This window comes from Helianthus annuus, chromosome 15 (assembly GCF_002127325.2).
Source record: "Helianthus annuus cultivar XRQ/B chromosome 15, HanXRQr2.0-SUNRISE, whole genome shotgun sequence".
Classification (NCBI taxonomy): Eukaryota; Viridiplantae; Streptophyta; class Magnoliopsida; order Asterales; family Asteraceae; genus Helianthus; species Helianthus annuus.
In genome coordinates, this window is record NC_035447.2 from 7,032,768 (window position 1) to 7,057,802 (window position 25,035).

The 25,035-nt window shown below is 35.2% G+C and overlaps 3 protein-coding genes across 3 annotated transcripts; 2 read left to right on the plus strand and 1 right to left on the minus strand.

The window, feature by feature from the left end:
- The first annotated feature begins 17,709 nt into the window (after positions 1-17,709).
- LOC110914728 (ethylene-response factor C3) lies at positions 17,710-18,546 on the plus strand. Its single transcript, XM_022159484.2, has one exon. The coding sequence runs from the start codon at positions 17,738-17,740 to the stop codon at positions 18,401-18,403; it is 666 nt and encodes a 221-aa protein (XP_022015176.1). The 5' UTR covers positions 17,710-17,737; the 3' UTR covers positions 18,404-18,546.
- A 1,423-nt stretch (positions 18,547-19,969) lies between these two features.
- Positions 19,970-21,699, plus strand: LOC110910409 (inorganic phosphate transporter 1-4). The gene has a single exon (XM_022155064.2). It carries the CDS (start codon positions 20,035-20,037, stop codon positions 21,619-21,621), a length of 1,587 nt encoding a protein of 528 aa, XP_022010756.1. The 5' UTR covers positions 19,970-20,034; the 3' UTR covers positions 21,622-21,699.
- A 30-nt stretch (positions 21,700-21,729) lies between these two features.
- LOC110910410 (actin-depolymerizing factor) lies at positions 21,730-24,759 on the minus strand. The gene is made up of 3 exons (XM_022155065.2): positions 24,516-24,759; positions 22,999-23,264; positions 21,730-22,168 (listed from the first exon to the last, which is right to left on the minus strand). The coding sequence occupies exons 1-3, from the start codon at positions 24,537-24,539 to the stop codon at positions 22,018-22,020; spliced, it is 441 nt and encodes a 146-aa protein (XP_022010757.1). The 5' UTR covers positions 24,540-24,759; the 3' UTR covers positions 21,730-22,017.
- Positions 24,760-25,035: the final 276 nt, after the last annotated feature.

Genomic DNA, 25,035 nt, shown 5'->3' on the forward strand with positions numbered 1-25,035 from the left:
AAACATTTTTCTTTCTCACGATGTAGATCTGAACTTGAAGATCGAAACTTGTGTTTGGTGTTCATCATGATCTTGATTGAAGAGAGAGGAAAGAGGAGAGAGGAGAGAGGAGAGAGATATAACATGTGTGTAAGAGAAATAATCAATGGTACAAAATGGCAGTCCTTTTTATTTCCCATTGTGTATGTTCACTTCCGAAAATGCCCTTGGATGGTACAAAATGGCAGTCCTTTTTATTTCTTTTTATTTTTATTCATACCAAAATAATCATGGCCTTTGATCAAGTTTGATGTAAGCTAATCAATGGTTCACAATGGGTTTCCATAGTTTTCTTAAAAAGATAGGGTTTCTTATATAACCAAGCCCTATATATATATATATATATATATATATATATATATATATGTATATATACTTAATAGGTTTATAAAAAAATTAAATCAACTAGCCGTTGGGAGAACTAGCCGTTGATTGGTTGGTTCAAGTGTTGAGGAGCGTTTTAATTTAAACGCCGGGGGCAATTTTTTTCAAAAATCACGCCCTATAACGCCTACCGTAATGGTAGGCGGGGCGTTATAAAGCAAAAATTTTTAAAAAACACGCCCCAGTACGCTTGGTCTTACATTTAAACTGTTTCCTATGCATGTGTTAAAAGCCTACACAAAACTTATATATATGTATAGGTTATATAAATAAAGAAAGTTACTAAACTTTATAAATTGAAAACTATATTACTCAAACGTGTAACTTTTTACATTTATACCCTAAAAGTGTGATAGATCATAACACATGATATTTTTGTAATTAACTCAAAACTTAATTATACAATTATTATGATTTTATTTAATTAGGAATAACTGTAGATTTGGTCGTAGCTTACTAGCTTGGTCCCCATTATCCCATAAAAGATTAAAAAGCCAGCTTTTAGAGATTCTTTTAATCCACATAATAAAACAAATTGTAAATATATTCTTCCATCTTATTAGTTGTACGAAATATATTAAATAATAAATGATATGATATAATAATTCTTTAACCTATATATAAATAAATAAATAATAATGAGCCAATCACGTATCATCATCGTCAACTTGCAAAATATAATTACCACTCCCAGGATCCATTGCAACTGGTCTAAATGTTTTCCAATTCGTCCTAATTCATATAATCACATGTGCAAATAATATATATACATGTATATATAAAATCAAATAAGAAAAAGTTAACATAAACCAAAATTACAAAAGCCATCACTGCAAATCTATGCATGTTTGGTGAGTATATTTATTTATTAAATTATATAAAAAGTTAATTTAGACTTAGAACATTTTTTTTGCTGTAATATATAGAATTTAATGTATCAATTTTTAAATATATAAATACAAATAGTATGGAAATATAATGCAAACTATTTACCACATGTATATTATATACGAATTAAGTGTATATATTAACAATTATTTTTTTATATTTTATAAATTTTACCTAAGATAAATATTACCTAACACACTAATTATTTTTGCACTTTTTACTTGTTCTGTGTATATGTTAAAGCTTTTATTAAGTGTATGATTTTATAGATTTATAGACATTTATAATAATATGTAATATGTATTTACATACTCCGTATTTCATAATTATAAATGTAGGTTCTTATTAAAATAATCAATATAAGACTATAATATTATCTGGCCAAAAATAATAATATTATTAATTATTTTAGTGGTCTAAAAAATTAGAATACAAATTGTTTACGTCATCAACCGAACATCATATGTTGTCAGCATGTATATGACGTCATCTACAGTCGTGTGTTTAGCATCATTCATTCATACGACTTCTTTATTTGTATGAAGAAAAATTCTTTCATAGCTACTAAACAACTTTCTCAATAACTTTTATTAAGTATTTCGATGCTGTGATTTTTATAAATTAAGTGAACTAAATCAAATGTATATGAACTGTGTTTACTATCTAGCAATGGTTTTTTTTTTTTCTTTCCAAGTTAACTTAGATTTAGTAATTATAAAACATGGTTATTATTAATTATTCTCTAAATTATTTCCTCCTACTTAAAATTATATTTGGAATTAAAAAAATAAATCACTAAACAATAACTAAAATTTATATATGTTCCTTTTTCGATTACTTTATTAAATTTAAAAATTTAATAAAAGTTAAGTGACTTAAAGGATACATATTTGATCATATTGTTTTTTCTTGTCTTTTTGATATAACGTGGAATTAAAAAAATAAATCACTAAACAATAACTAAAATTTATATATGTTCCTTTTTCGATTACTTTATTAAATTTAAAAATTTAATAAAAGTTAAGTGACTTAAAGGATACATATTTGATCATATTGTTTTTTCTTGTCTTTTTGATATAACAGTTCAGAAATACGTTACAATCATATCATATTATTCATTTTTTATGCTTTACGGATTCATATCTAAATATTAGGGGTGCAAACGAGTGGAGCTCAGCCCGAGTTTGACCAGACTCGAGCTCAGGCTTGATTAACTTATGAAAGCTCGGGCTTGGCTCGATTCGAGCTTTGTTTTTAAAGCTCGAGCTCGGTTCGTTGGTATTTTCTCAAGCTTGAGCTCGGCTCATTTATTACCTATTAATTAATATATTAAATAAAAATAATATAAATAATAGACTTTTTAGGCTCGCGAGCTCGATAAGTGAAGCTCGGGCTCGGGCTCGTTTACTAAATAAGCTTATTTTTAGGTTCGAGATCGGCTTGTAAACAAGTTTAAATAAGCCCGGCTCGACTCGGCTCGTTTACACTAAGGCTCGATAAGGCTCGACGAGCCTAACGAGCTTCACATGCGAGGCTCAAGCTCGGGCTCGATAAACAAACGAGCTTTATTTTAGGCTCAAGCTCGGCACGGGCTCGTTAAGGCTCGACTCATTTCGAGCTTTTTCTCGAGCCGATCTCGAGTAGCTCACGAGCCGCTCGGCTCGTTTCCACCCCTATATCTAAACATACTGTTTTTTTACATGACCCACTCCCTTATAATATTAAATGTGTGACATTGGAGAATGGCGCAAGAGCTTGTGATATCATGTTTCATACATCAAACATATGAAAACAATGCAATTGCCATAACATCCAATCCAAATCATGAATCCAATTATTAATTCAAATATCCCAACAAATTGCCATAATTTAATCAGCAAAACAAGAGATAGGACAATGAATTTAGTTTACAAATATTTTAATAATAAAGGACAATATATATATCTTTTGATAAAGAATATGACCGAATATTCTATTGCTAGTAGCAATTTGCTACCAATTACTTTATAGCCTTCTTTTAACCTAAGGATCTTATGTAATTATTAAGAAAGATTGTGTGTATTATTGCAATGAAGGAGTTAGATCGTGTTTGGTGTGAAAAAGCATTCGAAGGTTTGGGCTCAGATGAAAAACAATATTGTTACGCCATGGGGTGTGGGATCGATGTGGAGGTCGGAGAGTACGACGTAGAGTCGATAAGGTCGGGGAACACCCCACCCCACCCCTCCCCATTTAGTGCAATGGTAGGGAATTCTCCATCCCCCCCCCCCACCCCCACGCCCGAACTCTCTCTCTCTCCCTCTCTTAATGTAATTAATGAAAATAGAAGGGACGAAGGGAAACACCATCACCCATGATAGGTATGAAAGGGAATGGTAGAAAAGGAGGCTAATGTAATAGTCACTTTCACCTAATTTTTTTTATCGACGCCCCTGAAGTTTCCAAAATTTGTTATTTTCACTTAACTAGTTAACTCCGTTCATTTTTAACGTTAGGTTAAGGATATTTTATCAAAAGCTTATGAAATGGGGCCCACCATTAACACCGTCTTCTTCTTTAACCAAACACCACCACCAACTGCTAGCCACCACCCCGACGTTTACCAATGTCGAATCCAACCCCTCGTTTCCAGCCACCTTCACGCATGTCGGCAGACACCAAGCACCGCCACACCTCATTTTCCCGGCTTAAAAAACCGATCGGAGAAAATGACATCTCTCATTTTAGTGGCAGCCACACAACAACCCTCCACCATCGTCATTACAATTCCAACACCATCACTAAGTATCACACCCTAACCAATGGCGGAAACATCGGTGGGGATGGAAATGAGATTGCTCGAGACTTCATAACGACTAATTGTGACAAAATTTTAAGTAACAAAATTTCATTTCATTTCTAAACAAGAGTACCACATTGGAAAAAGGAAACTACAAAAGCTTGTTCATGACAAAGTAATACAAAACATAAATTAACAGGTGTGTTTCTAATTCACCCTAAGTAGCTTTCTTGTTTGACATCATCAATTTCCTGCAAACATGTATTAAAATACAATCAATAAAAGTTGGCGAGTATACAACTTTGTTTACATAACATACATAAAAAAGATTGTCCCAATCCAACATGGCATTTTGTATACCAAGTTATTTACAAACTAGCATGCACAACCTAAATGTCAAACCAAATTCTTCACGAGCATAATCTTGTCATCGCAATGAACAAGACTGTTAACGATTGAATACTTAACATAGACCACAAATGGGCGGTGTGCTACAAATAGCATGTATGACAATTAGTTTGCATGTATCAATGTGTGAGTATCTAGCATGAATAACCAAAGCATAACAAATAGCATGTTTGATGGATTAAGTGAATAAGTTTGATTGTGTGCATAAGTGTGTTTGATTAAGTCACACATGTTGCACCCCAAAAGTGTTTAAAGCGTATAAAAAAGGCTGGATTTGAGTATACTCACGGTTTGCTTAGAAATTCCACGAAAGTGAGTTGATGAGTTGAAGGTGTTGAGAACCGCCTAGTTATCCTACAATGATAAACGAGGCGTATGAGTTCGACGGATTTTGGTTTAAGAATGAGTATACGGATACTTAGCTTTAGTATAAAAAAATACATAAAAGGTTATCTTGACAAAACATTCAAATTTGTACACCATGATTATTTGTTCTTCATAGGCACAAGTTTGCCTATTGGAAGTCCAAAATGAGATGTTTCAATCTAAGATATTATAACCGTAGCTCTTAACATCAATCCATGAATTGGCTAGCGTTTTAGAGTTCGATTATTAGGGTTATAGTATTGGTATATACTTATATATATTAAGTCCCATGGTCATGTATTAACAAGTATGTCAAGCAAGGAAGTACGATGATTTCCATCCATTAAACCTCATTATATGATTCACCAAAGCACAAAATCATCAACTTAGTTGATGTTTTTGGTTGGTCATGAATATAACTTAGAATAAAAGTACACATCTAATTCACCAAGTAACCAAGTGAGCTCATACTAGACTAGTGCATTCCAATCATGGCAAATGTTTGGAAACTTGGTGTAGTTTGGTCACTTTGTTACTAGTAAGTTTACTTGCTAACTTAGATGGAAGATTAGCTAACAAATCAAGCAAGTGAAGTAGTGGAACATAGCTGAAAGCCAAGGCTTCCATGGTTCACACAATACAACACAAGTCTCACCACATTGAAGGTGGTGAGCTTGGATGGTTTCGACACTTGTCTAGTGTCACACCCCAACCGATAGCGGAATCATCGGGGCGCGGCACTAGGCGAATCAGATTGCTCAAGAGAATCCATAACAACTATATTGCGATAATATTTATTACATTCGTTATCCCATACTAACAAATAATACAATCACATAAGTCATCACAGATTTCTTGTCCTCTCGAACAATTCAAATCCGACAACCTAGATTTTAGGTGAGTTTCTAGACTTCCTAGCTTGATTTGATGAAGGCTTCAACTAAACCTGCAACATACGTCAAAATATTGTCAATACAAAAGTATTGGCGAGTATACAGGTTTGATATGTAGTAGTATAATAGATTAAAAGTGCTACGAATTTCCACATGCATAAACGTAATACACGACATATATATTCACAAAACTGATACTACCAGCTAAGTCCTCGATGCTCGATTCTTCGATGGCATAACTAGACCCCGTCGGGCGCAATAGTACTATACTAGTCGTGGTGGGACGTCACGAGTATAAGTCCTAGCATACATGCAACTAGCATCACGTATATCTATGCAAACAGTTATTCGCAAGTGAAAAGTTTACTAATTGAATCATTCGTTTGATAGGTTCGATTTATAAGGAACGTATGTTACACCCAAAATTCGATAAAAAAAAGGGGGTCAAGTATACTCACAGTGCGTAATTTGACGAGTAAACGCAACTTGATTTGGATTGATTGAGAGTACGTCTGAGTTATCCTGGTTACAGATCGTTAAGCGGTGAATAGCGTGTTAAATGGTGGCGAAAGGACCAAAATTGGTTCGGACATTGATGCTTGGCTTGTTTGGTCGGCTGGACATGTAGTCCGATCGATTACCATGCTATCTGATCGGTTAGCATGGTGTTCGATCGGTTAACATGTTGCCCGATCGGTTAACATGCTAGCCGATCGGTTAGCATGCTGTCCGATTGATTAACTTGCTAGCCGATCGGTTAACATGCTGTCCGATTGGTTAACTTGCTAGCCGATCGGTCAACACTTTGTCCGGACGATTGAAGCTTGTTTGCTGTTTGATCGAACAACAGTCCAATCGGACGGCAATTCGTTCCATCGTCCTGGTTGTTACACTTTGATGAGTTTTGGAAAGTTTTCAGGTGATTTGACTGTGATGGGGTGTCATTGTGTTAAACAACTGAAACCCTATCAAGTCCGACCCGTCCTAACGGCCGGGAACCACCCCGTTCCAACAGGTCTGGCCGTCCTTGATGGTTTTTCTCGTGTTTAACCCGAAAACACACCCACACACCTTGGCTAGAATACATAGATTTAGGTGGGACTTGTTATAAAACAGGTGAAATTACTTAGATTCGAGCTGTTTATGGCGAGAACGAGGTCACTCTTTAAAGTTCATGTGAACTTATGATGACACCATCTCCACAACATCTCAAATCCTTAGGAATCGCACAACTTCTTGATTAGCAAACATAGATTTTGACGAGATTTATGTAAAAACGTATGGAAATCACCCAGATCCGAGTCATTTTTGCTTGGGATGACATCACTCTTGAAGTTCATAAGAACTCCATGGTGACATCACCCTAGAACGCCCAAAATCCAGAGATTTCACGGTTAAAAGTGGAGTTTTAGAAGGTAGAAATGTGTAGAATTGAATATAGATTATAGAAGTACAAGATTTGGGTTAGAAACTTACAAGAATCGCGAGAAATCGAGAGAAAAAGGGTCAAGAGCTTCTGGTCGAGCAGCAACAGTGACAACAAGTGTTTTGGGAGTGAATTGAGGGGTATTTATAGGCAAGGAGGAAGGAAAGGAGGGCAAAGTGGCCTGGATCGGACGGCCCGTTCGATCGGCCGGCCCAACCGTCCGGCTGGCCTGTCCGATCGGCCGGCCTAGCTGTTCGGCTGGCCTGTCCGATCGGCCGGCCCAGCCGTTCGGCTGACCTGTCCGATCGGCCGGCCCAGCCGTTTGGCTGGCCCGTCCGTACGGAGGCCTTTCGATCCTCGTTTTTGGTGCGTTGCGATAGTTTGGGCCACATTTTTATATATTTATATTTTACTTATTTATTTATTATAATTAATCACAAAAGGGTCGTATATACGTATCTATATAATCAATATTCGGTGCGATGATCGAGTTACGCGTGCCTTCGAGTGCGTTCTTCGATGTGATGTGCCACAATGATTATCGGGGCACTACTTGCTCGTATCGCCGTCATCGTCACGAAGGCTGGAGACATGGTACTCTCCCGATAGTCTTTGTTAGCGTTGTTTGTTTACGTTTTGACACCTCACGGTTATCGAGGAGGGTAGATTAAGCCCTCACTCAACATCATCGTGAGTGTTATGATTTATGAAAATAGTTTTGTAATAGCGATAGAATATGCGTAATTATTCGATTATACTTCGATTTAGCGATGTATCTGACATAGCTACATTATGATCCGAATCTCTAGTGCCAGGCGTAACGAGTGTAACGAGTAGTAACAACGCACGAAGGTGCGGGTTGTTACATATAGATTACTTGGAACCTTTATAACAGAAAGTTTAAGAGGTATTTGGACCTCTGATCTCATGGAAATCAACCATACTCAAGTCCCACAATCATGAGTTTGGTTGGGAACAAGATAGGCACAAGATTTCCCAATATTAACAAGTTTATAGAAAATTTATGTAAAAGTTTAAAAAAAAACAGAAAGTTTGGACCTCAAAATGGTGATGTTCCACCTTAGTTTACCATGGTAAACTTGTGGAAAAACTCCTAGAGTTGTTCCAAACGAGTTTGAAGCAAGAATTCATGAAGAAGAGAAAGAAAAGTGAGTTTGAAACTCACTTATAAACTTGCAAGTAATCTGCCTTCTTGATGTAACTTTTAGTAGTATGGAGAATGTTTTGAGTGAGTTCAGAGTGTGGGTAAAGTGAAATGAAGGTGTGGCAGGCTTGGTTATATAGTGGTTGATTAGGGTTAGTGTTTAAATGAAGATTGAAGATGATTGGGGAAGAAAGGAGGTGGAAAAGTGGGAAATCCAACTGGGTTAAACAACATTCTGTGGATTATGCTTGCTCGCGTCACGCAGGCTCTAAGTCTTTGCCCGGCACGTGACGTGGCGTGTTGATAATTCAGCCGAAGTTTGGTTTTATTCACTTTTAGCCCCTGAACTTGTATGTTTTGTTATTTTATGTTACAACTTCATATTTTTGCATGTTTTCAAGTATGGGAAGTGTATACATATATGCATTACGTATCGTGAATGTAGCAATGATAGTATGTACGTATAATAAGTCTCGGTTTTGCATGAAAACACGTATTTTAGCGATTGATTGCATATACATAAGTATAAATACAAATATGATTTTTCATTATGATCGAAGTCTCGGATTACAAAATTGGAAATGAATTACGAATACAAGTTTCTAAAATGAGAAATGTGAGTACAACTTTCTAGATATGGAAAGTACAGAAATGCAGAGCGTTACATTAAGCTTCGCCAACCATGACTTGAGTATAGATATGAGATCGACACCATCCTACCATTTTCAAAATCAAAAGATTCGATGATGTGCTAACATTTTCGAAGAGATTCGATGGCCTAAACATGGGTTGAAGAAGGCATGGTGGTAGTGTTATCGAAGACGAGAACAATTTAGCCCGCAAATGCAAAAAAAAAAAAAAACAAAAAAAAAACAAAATTAGTCGTACCAACGTAATTAAAAGGACTACATCACTAGAACTCACCAACTCAACCTCGCAGTTCTGAAAATCCCCACGATGATTAGTTACAACTCAAAGCATATGGGTTCGCTTTGAAGTTTATAGTCTTCCTTTGCGAAAAAATGGGGGAAATTCATATGATCATAGCGGGCTAGTGTCTCGAAGCGTTTGAGAGAGAGAGGATGCTCGGAACTATTATAATCGGAGAACATAGCTCCAACATGAAGGAAAGAACTGGATTGATTAAGATGACGATGCCCTTACAGGTGCAAATTCAACCAAAGATAATCATTAAGCCTAAATCATCATCTTCACTATTCATTGAGCAAGGGTGAATAAATAAGGTTAAAATGAATAGAAATTAAACGTATAAATGATGCAATTGCCCCTAACTTAACATTATAAAATGAACGGAGTTAATCAGTTGAATAGAAATGACAAGTTTTAAAAATCTTGAAGGACTAGATACAAAAAATAAATACCTTATGAATTAATCTGACAAAAGTGACCTAAATCTATGGACATAATTGACACTTTACTCTAAAAGATCACATAGTTAAACTTTTTGCGGGCCATCACGTGTCAGTTTAACTGACGAGGTTGTTAATTCTCGGTTTGATCTGGTTTTCAAAACATGAATTTAATATTTGAGAATAACACACGTTTCATGATAAGCCACTTGACATATAATCATGTACCGGATCCATTGTATCAAATTTAAGACCACGTGTTACTAATGTTTTATTTTATTTCAAATCCAAAAAATGTTTATAAAAGCCATCACCTCATAATTTTTTCAAATACAATGCACCTTCAAGGCTTTAATCAATTTCTTAGTGACACTTTAGGTTTCTGCACGTGTATTCACTTTTTGGTTTTTTCAGTTGCTTGCATAACTGAACTGTGCTTTAAGCGTATGAGATGATTTAGTAAAGTTTATTTTATACCTTCTCGTTATCCTTTTCAAAATATATTAAAAAAATATAGAGGGTAAACAATTTTCCTTTAAATATACAGATAAACAGTAAATTTTCTCTCTCATTCACTCATAAACACTTACGAGCATTCAAATTGGAGGCTCTATCTCCATCTATATAACCCAACTAAAAAAACATTTTCCTCTGTATTTTGTTTATTTTTCAAAAACCCATCACATTCAATTGTCTATCTCTATCACACTCATAAACACTTATTTTATTACTTTTTTTTTATTTTTCCTATACACTCACAATAAAAATATAGAGGGTTGATATAAGCCTATAAATATAGAGTTGTACTTTGTTTTCTATAAATCTTTCTCTATCATAGGGATTCTAGGAGCATTCGCATTGGAGCCTCTATATGTGAACATTCTATATAATACAGAGGAAAAAGTAGAAGAAATAACAAAAAAACCACTACATTAGAACCTTTATAGTAGAGAAAATTTTAAAGAGACTAAACTGCACATCTATATAGAGCATTCACATTGGAGCCTCTATTCTATATTACATAGAGAAAATAATAGAGGAAACAACAAAACACTATTACATTGTAATCTCTATAATAGAGAAAAAATTTTAAAAAGTAAAGCACGCCTCTATATTTAGAGGGTCATATTCAACCCTCTATATTGTTAATGTGAGTGTGTAGGAAAGAGAAAAAATAGTAAAATAAGTTTTTGTGAGTAAGAAAAATACAGAGATAGAAAGTTGGATGTGAGATATTTTTAAAAAAGTAACCAAATCTAGAGAAATGTGTGTTTTTATATAGATGGAGGTGGAGGCTCCAATGTGAATGCTTTTAAAGGGTTATATTCAACTCTTTATATTGGTATGAGTGTGCAGAAAAAAGAAAATTCTAATAATAATAATAAAATAAGTTAATTGAGTAAGATAAAGGTAGAGATAGAGGGTTAGATGTGAGATGATTTTAAAAATTAACATAATTTAGAGAAAATATACTTTTTTGATTTGAATATATAGATGGAGATAGAGTATACAATGTGAATGCTCTAATGTAGTGGTGTTTTTGTTATTTTCTCTATTTTTTACTCTATATTATATAGAATATATGAATAAAGAGTCTACAATGTAAGAGCATTCACATTGGACCTTTCATCTCTATTTATATATATAGTAACACTAAAAAATACACCTCTCTCTAAAATTTGTTTATTTCCCAAAAACCTCTCACATCCAGCTCTCTATCTTTATATTTATCATACTCATAAACACTTATTCTATTAGTTTTTTTCTCTTTCCTATTAACTCACAATAAACATATAGAGGGTTAAATGTGAGCCTCTAAATATAGAGGTGTACTTTAGTTTCTATATAATTTTCTCTATTTTAAAGATTTCAATATAATGGTGTTTTTGTTGTTTCCTCTTTTAATTTTCTCTATTTTAAAGATTTAAATGTAGTGGTGTTTTTGTTGTTTACTCTTTTTCCACTCTATAATATATAGAATGCATGTATATAAAGCCTCCAATGTGTGAATGCTCTAAATGCTCTTAGGTGCAGTTTGTTTTTTAAAAAGGTAAATGTCCACAATCTACGGACCACATCTGCAGACATCTTTAGAAAAAAAGATTGGCCAAACCTCTGTAGTCTGCAAGAAGAAGGTTGTTTGTTTTTTAACGTATGTAGACTTCTAAATTAAACTGGTGGTGGTGGTGCATGGTGGTGGTAGACGGTGGTGGTGATGGATGGTGGATGGTGGTGGACGGTTGTGATGGTGGACGGTGGTGGTGGGTGGTAGTGTTTAACCCTCTGCAGATTTTATAAGATCTTAGAAGTGGTTGGACCAAGTCTACACCAAGAAGAGCTCGCACATACGGTTTTTAATGAAACGTCTTCAGAAAAAACAAAAAGTCTGCAGATGACAATGTGTGCGCGTGGTCTGCACGGCATAGACAAAAAGGACTGCGCAGATCTTTTTTAGAAGAACAAACACCACCTTAGTCAAATGTAAGATTTTGTAAAATTTACGAAGGGGAGTTCATTATATACTTTCGAACTTCATCTACTAAACACTTGTACAATATAATGTAGAATGTACTCTACTGGCAACGATTTAAGAGGTCCAACAATACCTAAACGACGACATTGGATCCTAATGTAGAGTGAAATTACAAGTAATAGGAAAGAGTAAATTGCCATTTTAGTCCCTGGGTTTTGTTCAAATTTTCCATTTTAGTCCAAATAGTTTTTTTTGTTTCTGGGTCCCTAACTTTTCCCTTTTGTTGCCATTTTGATCACATACACTAACTCCATCTTTAACCAGGGTGCTTTGGGGATTTTCATTTTAAATGTTTTCAATTGCCATTTTGATCCAATTCCAAAAAATCAAAAAAGTCTGCAGAAAAAAAATTATTATATCAAATCTTTTCCTGTATAACTCTTGATATGTCGAGATAAGTTTTGGAAGAAAGCTGAAACTGACTACCTTTGGAGTTTTTGGATGGAGTTAGTGTATGTGATCAAAATGGCAACAAAAGAGAAAAGTCAGGGACCTAGAGGCAAAAAAAAAACTATTTGAACTAAAATGACAAATTTGTACAAAACTCAGGGACTAAAATGGCAATTTACTCAATAGGAAAAGAGAAAACTTTTGGCAGACAAAGTTATATAATATTGAATAACAAAATTATTATATCAAATCTTTTCCTGTATAACTCTTGATATGTCGAGATAAGTTTTGGAAGAAAGCTGAAACTGATTACCTTGGAATCAAAATAAACTCATAATAAATTTGTAAATTGTTCATTAACTTGTTTTTAAAATAAAAAAGAAATAAAGTAGAACTCTATAATTGAGCAAAACCTTCCACTTCGAAAATAGGGTTGCGGATGCTAAAATTGGGACCCTGAGTCTTAACACATGATAGAGCATACTGAGACGGTTTTTGTCGATTACCTATCTCCTTAGTAACTACTAACATAAAAAAAGTTAGGTAACTTTTAATGTTAAAACCTCTTTAACACATTTACTTATGTCTGATTGGTAAAAGTACGAATCTGCCAACTCTAAAATGAACTTCATATCATATAGTTGCTAATATAATATTTTGTTGCTCGAAGAGTGAACGAAGCTTCCGAATTCCCTTGTAATTTCGTCCGAGAAAGTTTAATGACATACAATATATTAGTGGTTTATAAAAATCTCAATGACTTGGCCATAAAAAAACTCATCAACTAAAAATACAATGAACCAAACACATCAACATTAATCTAGATAATTAAATGCAACTATCATATAGAAATACAAGGATATCAATTTATGTTTTTTAATCTCCAGGTGGGGTTTGCAATTTAACTTTGTAAGCAGGCAAATGGAATCTTCATTAGACTTATTCTAGTGTGTTTGTGGTCCAAATTTAAAAGAAAATTCGAACTTTACTTAAGTATTTTATTAAACTTGATTAACTACTCTTTTTTTTTTTTTTTTTTTTTTTGAAAATCAAACTTCATTCAAAACCAAAGAACACAAGCTATCACCAAGAAGGGGAGAGCAAGGTACACGTTTGTTGACTAATCAAAATAGCTTCACTTAATGACTATTTGGTTTTGGTTGAAAAGTAGATACTAATTAGTGACATAGCATCTTTGTTAACGTGGTGATTAATCCAAACAATTTACACAAAGGGATTAACAATATACACGACTTAGCTGAATCTGAGTTTTCCTAAGCTTGAACTTGACTAACGTGATGTCTATCATGTAGACAGGGCTGTTCATTTTTATCCAAATCCTGAAACCCGACCTGAATTCAAAGTCACCCAAATATTACAGGATAGTGATCGATTTCTATGTTTCGTCGTAAACCTAATTGATTACTTCAAGTTACGTAAATCAATAGGTCAAACCGCACTCAAGGTAGGGCATTTTCCATTTTTATAGGAACTTCTGAACCAGAAACAATAGTATCTCCAATTATAGCCCTTTTGGGATGTAAAATATATCTCTTCTCACCATCCCTATAGTGTAGGAGAAAAATGTATGCATTTCGATTCGGGTTGGGTCATATTCTATGGTTACGATTCTACAATATATGTCTTTTCCATTCCGTCGAAAATCTATTTTACGGTATAGACGTTTATGGCCTGTTAACTTAATAAAGTTCGAGTTTCAAGTCAGTTCGTTTTGAACACTATGTCTAAAGTTTGGAGTGAAGTCGTAAGTCAATATTTAACCTCAAGCTCGGCTCAACTCATTTATTATTTAATAGTTTTATTTAATTGTTGTATTCATATAACTGTTATGTGTATGTGTGTAGGGATGAGCATGGTACCTGTTCGGTACCGTAAAAGGGGGAAAGTGGGTACCGGTACTGGTACTGAATATACCGGTTCGGTACCAGTATTTACCAGTATTTTACCCGTAAATCGTGGTACTGAAAAACGAGGAAAGTGGGTACCGGTATCGAATATACCTGTACGATTTGATACTAGTATTTGATACCAAATGTGTGTGTGTGTTTTAGATTTTGTGGTTCATCTAAAATAACAATTTTATGTTTTGACTTTGAAAAATAACAAGTTAGGTGTTTGTAGTTGTCACCTTGTAACATGATTAAGTTCTAAGACAACACCATTAAAACATAAAATAACATTTACCCTTTTAGGTAGAGGATCCTGTAAAAAGTGCTCAAAGTGTAAGAAGTGTGAGAAGTGTATTATAACACTATATATAATACTATATAACACCATATAAACACCGTATAACAATATGTAACACCATATAATACCATATAACACTATGTAACACTATATATCATTATATAACAAATATAACACTATAGGTTGTCTGATAGCATGTCTATGATAGATGTATAGTGTTATATTTGTTATATAATGATATATAGTGTTACATAGTGTTATATAATATTATATGGTGTTACATATTGTTATACAGTGTTTATATGGTGTTATATAGTATTATATATAGTGTTATAATACACTTCTTACACTTCTCACACTTTAGCCCCTTTTTACACTATCCTTACCCTACCCTTTTATTAGTTACATAAATAGTCGTGATTTACTTTGTAAAATACTTGAGGTCATTTATACATTTAATTCTTATTTTTAATTTATTTCTTTCACTGTTTTGCAACCAAAATATAACTTTTAATTGTCAAATACTTTTTTAGCAACACTTTCATCGTCCGATTAAAATCATCGCAATGATATCGTCTCGTGACATGCCTTGAGATGCTCCTTCGATATAACTCCATGCACTCATAAGAACAAGTTTCTCGTATCACCTTGAGACTCTAAACTTGAATAGTCACGAGTCGTTCAAAACAACAAAGCTCTTTACAACTAACTACTCGCTAGTAGTTGAACAAATAATTATGTGTGTAACATCAAATTGTTTTTCACTATATAGTCTCCTTAAGACTATTATAAAGTTCAAGACATGATACTACTTGTTCAAGACATGATTTATTCGTTTAAAATATTTCACGGCTTTACAACTGTTTTAAATTGAAAATATATTTATTTATGTATTGATTACAAATGAAGGCATAAACTCTAAAATAGTTTTATTATAACATACTCATTACAAAAATAAAATGATTAGAAATCATTTAAAAAAAGAGTTTATCATAGTCAAATCGTTTCAAACCCGCCCGTTAGAAATAAATGATTACAAATCGTTAAAATATATGTTTTAAGACAAACCGACTCTAATACACTTATTAATATAGGATTAATTTCATGGCAAAAAATACCCGAGCTTGACGGGTATACTCGAAACCCTAAGCTTTTAGGACAGGTATACCTGATACCCGACGAGTATTGGACTTGGTATGGGTATGGGTATGGAAAAACAATATTTTGCGGGTACGAGATTAGATGATACCTGACCCGATTACCCAAAACTATATACTCGTTTACCCGAAATATATACCTGAAAACTTTTAAGTTTTATATTTATATGTTTCATTATTGTAGCTTTATAATTTGAAAAATAAATTTCATTTTAAATATATATTTTGACGTCATTATTCATATTTATATGCTATGAAATACAAAATTATTTTTGTAAAAAATAGTATAATATATTTGCATGTTAAATATATCAAATATTATTACGGTGATGATAGCATGTATATTATTTATCATAATTTAATATACCATATGGAAAACATAAAATTATAAAGGTAAGTAATAAATAATACGCATGAAAATCCCAATGGGTATACTCGATACCCGACGGGTATAACGGGTAACGGGTCAGGTATTGGACAAGATTTTACAACCGGGTATATATGATTTTTTTTTTTCAAATTTGTTAGGGTATGTAGGGATGACAATGGGCTGGGTATGACTAATCTTATACTCATACCCGGTTGTAAAATCTTATCAAATTTCTAATCATTAAAAATGTACGATTGCCAAAATCATCCTAAAGTTTATCAATAATAAACCGTTTCTAACTGCCTCATTACAAATAAACAATTACAAAATTTGCATTAAAGTTTATCATAACAAATTCTTTCAAGTTAAACATTAAACATCTAGACTAATGGTACAAACTTCACTTTGTCTAAAACAAACCATTTTTAACTCATACCTTAGAAATTATAAGACCTATTATTTTCTAAAATAATTATTTCTAACACGTCAGTAATTATTTTGCAATGATAATCTTTTCTGACACGTTTGTTAGAAGATTCAAACATCTTTAAAACTTGTTAGTTTTACACATTCGTCGTTTCTAATACGTTAGTAAGAAAAAAAATCATGTTCTAAAACTTATTATTTTACAAAAATAATAATTTCTAACACGCTCGATAGAGAATGTATTAAAATTTGTTATTTTACAAAATCATCTTACCTTTTTTACTTTCAATCATCTTATCTTTTTTCGCTTCAATAGAAAACCTAAAAGTAATTATCGAATGTATAAAATATCGTCACCTTGATACACATAAAAGAACAAACTAAACTGTCATAGGGATAGAAACAAAATTGATTCAAACAAGATCGAGCACGAATTGTATGAGCTACTCGTGATTGGCTCGAGCTCGACTTGCCAACATTATCATTATTATTATATTACATATAAAAAACTAAAATTTTGTTTAGGGTCGTTGTTTTGTATTTAAAATATGACATGATGCTTACGAGAAATGGAACAATGTTTACTAGGAGCATGTTGTAATATATAAAATCAGAATTATTATCATTACAAAAAATAACAATAAAAATATCCAACTTGTCATGCTGACCTGCCTAATTACGTCCACGTTGGCACGCCTTCTAAATTTCCATATGAGTTGGACCAGCCGCCTTGCGTCACGTGCCCCCATCCCCTTTTTTTAATCTGCCATTTTCAGCCGTCCAATTATATCAATTTTAAAAAGTTAATCTGCCTTTTTTTAATTATTAGTATTTTTCATTAACAGATTTCAAAGCATATATAACCAAGATCTATCTTCCTCTGTTTTAGTCACTTCAACACTCTATCACCGTCGCCGCCACTGTTGTCATCGTTTATGGCCACTTCTTGCATCCAACACGAATTCCGAACCGCCGAACACTCGCCGGAAACTTCATATTCATGGGATGAGCTTCTATACCAACACAATGCCCACCCATTCAACCAATTCGACTCCGAATACGCGCTATTCCCGGATACGCTGGCGGCTGTAGACTCAGCCGAATTTCAAATTTTAAATTCGGCTGCCGAAAAAAAAGAGGCTGCCGAAAAACCAAAACAATCAAAATCTTACAGGGGAGTGAGAACGCGGCCGTGGGGGAAGTTCGCGGCCGAGATAAGGGATTCGACACGAAACGGGGTCCGGGTTTGGCTGGGGACGTTTGATACCGCCGAGGCGGCCGCCATGGCGTATGATCAAGCCGCATTTTCCACGAGGGGCCCGCACGCGGTGTTGAATTTTCCGGTTGAGAGAGTTAAGGAGTCATTGAAGGAGATGAAAAATGGTTTAGAAGAAGGGTGTTCTCCTGTTATGGCATTGAAGAGGAAACACTCTTTGAGGAAAAGAAGATCGGCCACCGGAAAGAAAAGGCCAGTGGCTGCCGCTGTATCGGACCAAAGCGGCAGCAGCAGCTGCAGCGAGACTGTGGTGTTTGAGGATTTGGGTGTTGATTTTATGGAAGAGCTACTGCTTCTTGGTGAATTATCAACGCTACTGCCTTGAAATAGCAACATTTTTTTTTTTCTTTTTCTATGTTTCTTTTAGACTTCGGTTAAGGGTTTTTGTTTTTTTTTTAACCGTAAAAAAATCGTTTTCTTCTGTAAGTTATTAGAAATCTTCTGTAAATTATTTGATACATATGCCTTGTTTCATTCTATAATAACAATTTTGGGTTTTGTTGATGTTGGGCCTTATGAATGTATTGGGCTCCTTTAGTGTTGATGTTGGGCCTTATGAATGTATTGGGCTCCTTTAGTGCTGATATGTTAATGGACTGGGTATGCTTAATCTTATACCAAGTTATAAAACTATTTCTCATACCTAACCAATACTCGTTACTCGTTAGGTATTTGTTGGGGGTAATTAACCTTCGGATATTGGGTCTATTCTTTAGCTTTAAAAAATACCCATTGGGATTTTCAGGTATATTTATTTTCTTTCATTTATACTTGTCATATAACTTTATGTTTTTTAAATCTACAATAAATTAAAACATGAAAAATTACATGGTCATTATAAATTTTTGAAATATCAAAAATACGAAAACATCATGATGATATAAATCTAAGAAGATTATTTCGTATTTCGTAGCATACAAATATAATATCTACATCAATACATATCACAAAAAAAGTTTATTCTAAGGCAATGAAGTTATTAGAATAAAGTATTATTAAACAACGGTTTATTGAAAATAAAATTAAAAATTTAAAAGTTTTGGGTATGGGTTCGGACTCGGGTAAACATGTATAGAGTTTCGGGTAATGAAGTCCGGTATCACCAGAGAGAGAGAGCGCGCGAGGGAGGGAGAGAGTGAGTTGCTAGATTTATGGTTGTATGTATAGTTGATTGGTCGTCATAATATAACCACATCAAGTCATAAGAAACAACGTCGAGTTCCCTGGGAAGACGACGAACTCATATCATCTCTGACGTGACATCTACCATGGCTCTATACTATGTTTCATCACTTTAATATCATGCATTGCTTCAATACTCTTTTACGATACAACATTTTCTCCAACAAACACACGATACCCAGTCTTAGACCGTCGTGATAAAGCACAAGATGCCCAGTCTGCATACGAGAACTCTTAACATCTATCCATATCCCCCGGGTTACTTGACCCGATACCACCCATCCAAGAACGTAACTATCATCATCGAATCGAATAGTCGGATCCGTTTATATCTTTCTAAAATTATACACCAACTCTCATTTTCAACAAAAAAGTGGTTTGTATACATGCCCCATTCCATACAAACATTTGCGGGTTGAATCCTATTTATATATTTGACTATTTTGTTATAGTAGCGAAAATAGTGAGCATATGCCGCTTAATTTTAGTTTCAATACTCTTTTTCATACTATATATACACATTATTAACATCCATTTTATTACCAATTAACAACAAACAAACAAAGGTCAGTACATCATTCCATAAATTTCTACTTTTTTTGTATTTTTTTATTACATGCATGCATGAAAGATAGATCAATATCAGTTTTTTTTTTTTTTTTTTTTTTTTTTTTTTTTTTATGTTGTTATGAGTGGGATTATACTGGATACGTTTATTTTTTTGTATCTGTATTGATTTGTTACGCGGATTTTTGCGCAGAAAGAAGGAGATTAATGGAGTCATCAGGGAATTTGAAAGTCCTTAACGCGCTAGACGGAGCGAAAACACAATGGTATCACTTCACCGCGATTGTGATCGCGGGAATGGGGTTCTTCACGGACGCGTATGATCTATTTTGCATCTCGCTCGTCACGAAACTGCTTGGCCGGATTTATTATCACAAAGAAGGGTCTCCGAAGCCGGGAAGTTTACCGCCTCAAGTTTCTGCATCGGTTAACGGTGTTGCACTCGTTGGGACGCTAGCTGGGCAGTTGTTTTTCGGGTGGCTCGGGGATAAACTGGGACGGAAGAAAGTGTACGGTATCACGCTTATACTCATGTGTGTTTGCTCCATTGCGTCTGGTTTATCGTTTGGTAGCCAACCGAAAGGGGTTATGACCACTCTTTGCTTTTTTCGGTTCTGGTTAGGGTTCGGGATCGGTGGTGATTACCCGCTATCCGCCACTATCATGTCGGAATATTCTAATAAGAAAACTCGTGGCGCGTTTATAGCCGCGGTTTTCGCTATGCAAGGGTTTGGTATATTGGGAGGAGGCGTGTTCGCGATTATGATGGCTGCGATTTTTGATAGCAGGTTTAAAGCTCCACCGTATGAGGTCGATCCGGTAAAGTCCACCGTACCGGAAGCCGATTACGTGTGGAGGATTGTTTTAATGGCCGGAGCTCTTCCCGCACTTTTAACTTACTACTGGAGGATGAAAATGCCCGAAACGGCTAGATACACCGCGTTAGTGGCGAAAGATGCGAAAAAAGCAGCTTCCGACATGTCGAAAGTCCTCCAAACCGACATCGAATCCGAGCAAGAGAAACTCGACGAAGTCATGGCGGATTCGAAGTACTCTTTCGGGCTTTTAAGCAAAGAATTCGCTAAACGTCACGGCCTCCATTTGCTCGGAACAACAAGCACATGGTTCTTGCTCGACATCGCGTTTTACAGCCAAAACCTCTTCCAAAAGGACATATTTTCCGCCATCGGGTGGATCCCACCTGCGAAAACCATGAACGCCATCCAAGAAGTTTACAAAATCGCGCGAGCACAAACGCTTATCGCGCTTTGCAGCACTGTCCCCGGATACTGGTTCACCGTGTTTTTAATCGACAGAATCGGACGGTTCACGATCCAACTCATCGGGTTCATAATGATGACAATATTCATGTTTGTTTTAGCTTTCCCTTATAACTACTGGACCCGACCCGAACACAACATGGGCTTCGTAGCGATCTACTCGTTAACTTTCTTCTTCGCGAATTTCGGGCCCAACGCCACTACATTTGTCGTCCCGGCGGAGATCTTCCCCGCAAGGTTCCGGTCCACCTGCCACGGGATCTCCGCAGCATCGGGGAAACTCGGAGCTATAGTTGGGGCTTTTGGGTTCTTGTATTTGGCCCAAAATAAAGATCCGGCCAAAGCGGATGCTGGGTACCCGCCCGGTATCGGGGTGAAGAACTCGTTGATTTGTTTGGGTGTGATCAACTTTTTGGGGACGCTGTGTACGTTTCTCGTGCCCGAATCGAAGGGTAAATCTCTCGAGGAAATGTCCGGCGAGCAGGAGGAAGCAAGCGGCGAGAGGCGAGCGTGAACGTTGCAAGAGCCAAATGAGTGTTTTTTTTTTCTTTTGTTTTTGAATGGTGTTATTGACCCCCCATACTAAATACGACACGTTTTCTTTTAACCGAGTTTGCAAATCTAAAACATAACATAATCCCGAATCGAGCAATTATAAGTAAATCGGTTAGGGTCAAAGTAATAACATACAGAAAACAACAGAATCCGAAGCCAACTATGATATATTGACCGGTCACTAAATACGTATCTTGTTAGCTGTAATAACGGGCGGCTGGTAATAATATTCAGGTGACGCATGGTCTTATTGTAGCGTGGCTGCCATTTATTCGAAACATAACTTCTGCTAGAAGCGGATAACTGGTTTGCGACTTTAGGAAGCTGGGAACAATGGGTCAAAAATGTTAACCGATTAGTATACGCGTTCCTTGAGCACATCAAGCTCCATTTCGGTAGGATCAGTAGCTTGAATCTCGTAGTGGACCCCATCGAGCTCGTGTCTGAGCCTATCTTTTGATGTTGCGTACAACATCTTGGCTCGAATCCTTGACGTTGCAGGAGACCTAGACAACATGCAAGAAACAGTTCAGGAATTAAAATAGTTCCAGATCCAAGAATTCCAATCAGGGTATGGGTCGTGTTCACAGGTAGGCGGGTCAAACCCGAGACAGACCCATAAATCGTGACAGGCACATGAGCCCGAATACAGTACGGGTTTTCCTGTGTTGACATGAACACGACCAGTTTGACCCGATTTTTTTTATATTAATAAAATGATGTTAAATGGGTCGTGTTCACAAGTAGGCGGGTCAAACCCGAAAGGGACTCAAAAATCGTGTCAGACACATGAACCCGAACACGACAAGTTTGACCTGAATTTTTTATATTTTGTTTTTTTTTTTAATTAATAACAGTACAAATTCACAGCCTAAATACAAATTTATATATGAAATAAATATGTTTAAACTTTAAACTATAAAAAACAATGTACATTTCGCTTTTATCTATTAAAATTTGACATAAAATAGAAAAATCAATTTAGGTTATACATAAATAATATATATTTTTAAATTAAAAAAAATGAGTTAAACGGGTCAATCTGAACACGACAATTAACATATTTATATCCCCAAATAACAATTTGTTACAAACTGAAGCAGTCTTTTTCAGAAATGCACTTTGATTACTTAGGAAGATAAAGAAAGAAAATTGATTTGTATTTTTTTATCGTGTCAGACACATGAACCTGAACACGACACGGGTTTTCGTGCGTTGATTATATAGGAAAATAAAGAAATCTCAATTATTCTATTTTGTATTTTTATACTAGAAAATGATGCAAATATATTTAGGGTATGCATGTTGATAGTATAGGAAAATAAAGAAAGCAAACCACGCGATAAAGAAAATCTTGCTCTTTTGACAGTTCTCCGAGGTGACAAAGTCAAAGTCAAAGATCGCGTATCTGCAATCGTTTTCAGGCAATGCCAATGTGAAATCTTCGTAACTTTCAGCAGGCTTGCCGGTCTTCTCTACAACAACTTCGTTTTTCTTCTCATCGATTTTAAAAATCACATAACGGTGCGCCTTTTTTCTTTGTAGCTCCAAGAAGGTGCCTTTACAGTGATCAGCAACACCCATTCCCGAAGAAGCATTCTTCTGAGAATCAATAATGTGTAATAATACATTAGAAAAATAGTTCCAGAAATAAAATTAAACGCAGAAAAATATAAATTTTAAATTTTAATTTTTAATTTTTAATTAAGGTAGGGTAAGATGTAGACAGCCTTACCTCTACCCCGTAGGAATAGAGGAGCTGCTTCCAGTGAGACCCCCGGCTCGATAGTAGTTTTGTATCAAGCCTTGGACATAAGGTACATAACACTCAGCAATTGGGACAAAAGCCGATTAGTGCATGTACCCCCTTGTCTTTCGGCCATCAACGCCACCACATGATGCATGAGTGCATGATTAACCGTCCCTCTCTTTTTAACGTTATTTTCACGAAATTAGTAAAATAACGTTAAAATCATAATGGTGTCATTCAAAGACTTGCGGCTTAATAGTTAATACTTTCTTGAAGCATGCCCGAAAAAAGCTTGCTTCGTTTGTAAATGAGCCAAGCCGGAGCCAAGGTAAGCTCGCTCATTAGCTGGCTTGTTGGCTCGCTTGAGTGGCTCGTTTAAATTAAAGCTCAAAGTTTTAATCTATATAATTTATAACCGAAATTTTAATATATATAAAAATTGCATTATGTGTGTTAGAAAAAAAAAAACTTTTTTTCGGGTAAAAAAAAACTTTAAAAAATAAACAAGTCGGCTCGAGCGTTCTACGAGCTAGGCTCGAGTTCAACATTTCAGCTCGTTAAGTTAAACGAGCCTAACGACTTGGCTCAGCTCATAAATAAACAGGATCCCGAGCCCAAGCTGGCTCGGCTCGACTTGTTTACAGCCGTAAATCATAATCAGTTGCAGCTACCACCAACCTGATTCCCTTAAACCGAGAATTTCACCTCTATAATAATCACATAACGAAAATCATTTCCACTATATCCAAACAATCTCAAACAAACATTCTCTTCATGTAAAGTTCTACCAGGTCAATTCGATAAAAATTTGCTCAAAATTCTGAGTTTCATGCATACATTTTTCAAAACTAAACACCTATGACCATAAACATAATCCCCATCAAGATCATAACCAATTCATCAATACCCAATAAATAAATTACAGGAATTTTTAAACCCAAATTTCCCCAATTATAATAAGAAGATAACATCAAAGCAATTAGCACACAAATGATACTAGAGATTAGAAACACTACTGATAACCAACCATTAACAGATCTTAAGCTGATTCATAGGCATAAAGCAAGTGAATTTATACAAGAAGATAGATAAAGTGTTCATACCCCTCCTCGGAATCTGAACGACATGATGTTTGATAAGAACCAAAATCAAGAAATGAAGTGGGTATATGAATAAAAGATGAGGGGATGATGAAATTAGAAGTGAAATTGATTTCCAATATTGAGATTGATGAATGGGAAAATGGGGGCGGTGCGTAGATTCAACGCAGCCAACCTAAGTTGAGTGGTGGATGTCTGGTTGCGCCCTTGCTTGCGGGCTCCATTAGCATCCCCGGGTCTCCTCTACCCTGTTGCTATGTGGGTCGGGTTGTAACCAGTTTTTGCTGAGGTCAACAAAAGTCAAAATCGGTTTTTTCGACCGGGTTGGGTTGGAACCAGAGATGGTAATGGGTCAGGTTTGAGACGGGGTTAGGTAATTCCAACCTCAAATCCGATTAGATTAGATAATTTTGTCTTAAACCCATCGGGTTGTAGCGGGTAAATACCCATCAAGTATCGGGTATACCCGTAGATTTCGAGTAAATTTGTTAATTCTAAAAAAATTTACACGTTGGGTATACCT